General features: G+C 38.0%; 1 protein-coding gene across 1 annotated transcript; it reads right to left on the bottom strand.

The window, feature by feature from the left end:
- Positions 1–1,555: 1,555 nt before the first annotated feature.
- On the bottom strand, positions 1,556–3,196 carry LOC133299448 (GRAS family protein RAD1-like). The gene has a single exon (XM_061498906.1). It carries the CDS (start codon positions 3,194–3,196, stop codon positions 1,556–1,558), a length of 1,641 nt encoding a protein of 546 aa, XP_061354890.1.
- Positions 3,197–3,495: the final 299 nt, after the last annotated feature.

Raw genomic sequence — 3,495 nt, 5'->3', positions numbered from 1 at the left:
TGACTTTAACCCTCTCACTTCTCTTAATTTGCTACCTTTGCCTAACAGCTCTGTTTTGAAGCATAATAATGGAAAGACTAAGGCTGAATATGTTCAAAAATTACAATGTAAAGGCACAAATTGAAAAAAAAAGTAGAGAGCTATACTAGACAAAGCTAATAAAGGAAGGAAGAAAGTTGTGTTTGAACCAGGTGATTGGGTTTGGGTTCATCTACAATAAGAGAGGTTTCCTTCCCAAAGAAAATATAAACTTCAACCAAGAGGAGACGACCCTTTTCCAAGTGCTATTCAAAATTAATGATAATGCCTACAAAATAGACCTCCCTGGTGTGTATGGTGTAAGGGCTATTTTTAATGTGGCTGATTTGTCCCCTTTTGATGTAGGAGAAGAGGACTACAATTTGAGGGAAAATTTCTCTCAAGAAGGAGGGAATAATGCAGACATAGGAGGTGGCATGACCAAAGCAGACAACATGAAGGGCATACGAGGCCTGGGAGGCCAATGACAAGAGCAAAAGCTAAAAAGCTAAAGAGGCTCTAAATCACTTATTCATTTGACTTGATACAAGCCCAAATCTAAAGGAAAAAGAGATCAAAATGGTACACTTAATTCAGATTAAAGAATAAGCCTTGTTGGACATGCAAATTGGGCTTAAGTTAACATCCAAGTTGTTGAAGAATTAAGAGCAAGAAGGATGTGTTGTACTTGCCCAAATTCTGCAATTAGTTTTGTCTTTTTTATCTTACATTTAGATAATTTTTGTAATAAGACTTTTGGGCTGTTTTGTTTATTCTGTGTGCAAGAAATTTTGATTTGAATTCATTATGGTTGCTGCCCACTATAAAAGGGTATACCATAGCTTTTAGATGCAGATTTGAATTATCAAGTTAACCTTTTTGGTGAGACTAGTTCGGTTCTTTTGAGAATCGTTGAACTTATCAAGGATTTTTATCCTTGTGACATTCATGGACTTATCAATCCTTAGATTGTAGCGCCTTCTAGTTCTGGTTTCTAGTTTAATTTCGTTCACAAAACCAAACAGAGTCAAATCCTAACCCCTAAATCCTTCAATTTTCATCCCAATTATCTCACACCATATCTCACGAAATGCTTGGCCTTTTTTGCGTTTCAAACATAGGAATCGCTCAATTCCGAGATTAGTAGCTTGATATATGATCGATTGCTAACAAGATATTTTGGAGGCTGAATTTTCAACATAAATTTTATTCCTAGACGATCCAATCCACCCACTTCTCTTGAGGTTCATATCAATTTTCCTTGCTTTATATAGTATGGTTTAAAAATGACAGTCCATATCCTAACAGCACCCCATATCAATTTTAGGAGTGAATGACATGGTCAAGAAATACAATCATAAATAGCTAATGAAGAACATATTTGGAAAATTTCATATCTTTAATAAGGGAATATGCAGATGACTAGGCAGAATTTGATTGATTTACTGGAATTAAATATTAAAGAAATAAATTATGGCAATAAATAAGTGCATGATCATTCTACTCCATGTTTCTTCCAAATATCTAAGAGGGCATATTACACACTTGCCACTTGCCATGCAGAAGCCATCATTACTGGCCTTCCTTTCCACCCAAGTAGAAGGATACCCTTCTCATTGGACAATGTATATCCATCACAGTCATAAACAGAAAGCATCATTCTAGCTTGGCTTGTGCATTTCAGTGGCATTACCTGAAATCCTGCTCGTGCTAATTGTCTTCTCCATTGATCTACCCTTTCATGTCTTTCCATTCTATCTGGACCCTCGTAAGCTACAATATTAAGAATTTCCTCAGCAAAGTGCAATCTCTCTATTTTCATCCTTTGTTGGCTATTTCTTGGCATACTAGCCTCAAGAGAATCAAATATTGCTGAGTAATAGTGCAGTGATTCCAAAAATCTTCCAAGGAAGAAAGGACCATTATGGTTTGTGTCTTGCTCTATCACTGTAACTGCAATTGGTCCAAGCTTCTTTATTGATTGGAGAATTGCCTTAAGATAGCCTCTACTTTCTTTGACATATTTGTGCAACAGCAAGATACTATTAACAAACAAAGCTTCACCTTCTCTCAAGTTTAGCTTCTCCTTAGTAAGAAGAGGTGGAGTTGCAGGCTCTGATATTATGTGGAATTCAAGAGGTATTCCCAATGAGCTTGCTTCCTCCACAAGCAAATTCATGCTAGTTTGAAGTTTAGGGTTGTCTTCATTGTTCATTAATCCTGTGATTCTAAGTTTTGGAGGCCCCTCAGGCCTTGACGCAAGGGCCCTAATAAGGGAAGGCCACTGAAGGGTATGCTCCATTCCTAAATCAATTATGTGTATGTAGCCTTTTCCTTGTGACCCTTGGCATATAGCTTCATTTGCAGCCATGAAACCAAAAGCAATGTAAGGTGTGGTTTGGTAAAGGAGATGAAAAGCTTCTAACTTATTCTCCCTAGTGATCAAAGGGACATCCATAGTAGGAGTACTTTTGAGCGAACCATTTGCAATGACATTATGAGGATGAAGTGACAACCTACATTTCAATCCTGTGGCAAAACAGTAGGACACTCTTTGCAATGAATCTCCAGAAGGACTTGCCAAAGCCCAAATGCTGCTAAGCAACAACTCTGTTTGTTGGGTGTCTCTGCAGCCCACAGACTCAGCACATGCCAACAGCATGTGAACCAAGTGTAGCCCTTGGTCCATACCAAGGCTAGTCTCTTCTACACAAGGCACAAACTCAGGTATAGCAGCACCATAAGAGCCACTCATTTCAACTTCCTCCTCGTCCGAGATGGGCATTGTGACATTCTCATAGATCTCCAATTCTACATCCACCATGGTTGTGGTTGGAACATATCCAAAGATGTCATTCACCACGGAGTATGCATCAGCCTCATCTTCATCATTCACCACAAAGTGATCAAAATTTTGATGCTTCTCTTGGGACTCTTGATCTACATTGTCATACTCATACTGATCCATGTTGATGAAGCTATCAACAAAATCATCAACTTCTGAAGAAGCCAAACAAGGAGTGCTGGTAGCATCAGAAGAACATAATTCAATCTCATTAAGTACTACCTCTTGGTCTTGCCACTCTCCTCCTTGCTCATGCTCCATTCTTTCAGGGCAGAACCTTCGGATGGCAGAGTCATGGTTGACACTAACATCCATATAGAAGGATAGCCACATGTTTATGTCTTCCATTGCTACCTAAGGTTCCTGAAGCCTGGAAGAAAAGAGTGTGAAGGATAAGAGTGATTTATGACCTTAGTCACCATTTGCACATAAACCAGCGTCCCTATTTAAATCTACAGGGACAGGATACTATTTGTATTTTAATGCTTCAAAATTAGCTTCCGTATTTCAAAATAAACATTCCACAATGGTATTATCGAAGAATGATACCTAGATTCTCTTAGCCTGGTTGTAAAACTTGATTCTATATATTTTATAATTTAATACACATAAATAAATAAATAAATACTCCC

This window comes from Gastrolobium bilobum, unplaced genomic scaffold (genome assembly GCF_033153095.1).
Source record: "Gastrolobium bilobum isolate Gb01-03AN ecotype WA unplaced genomic scaffold, APGP_CSIRO_Gbil_v1 utg37311, whole genome shotgun sequence".
Classification (NCBI taxonomy): domain Eukaryota; kingdom Viridiplantae; phylum Streptophyta; class Magnoliopsida; order Fabales; family Fabaceae; genus Gastrolobium; species Gastrolobium bilobum.
This window is presented reverse-complemented; position numbering and strand designations above follow the sequence as displayed.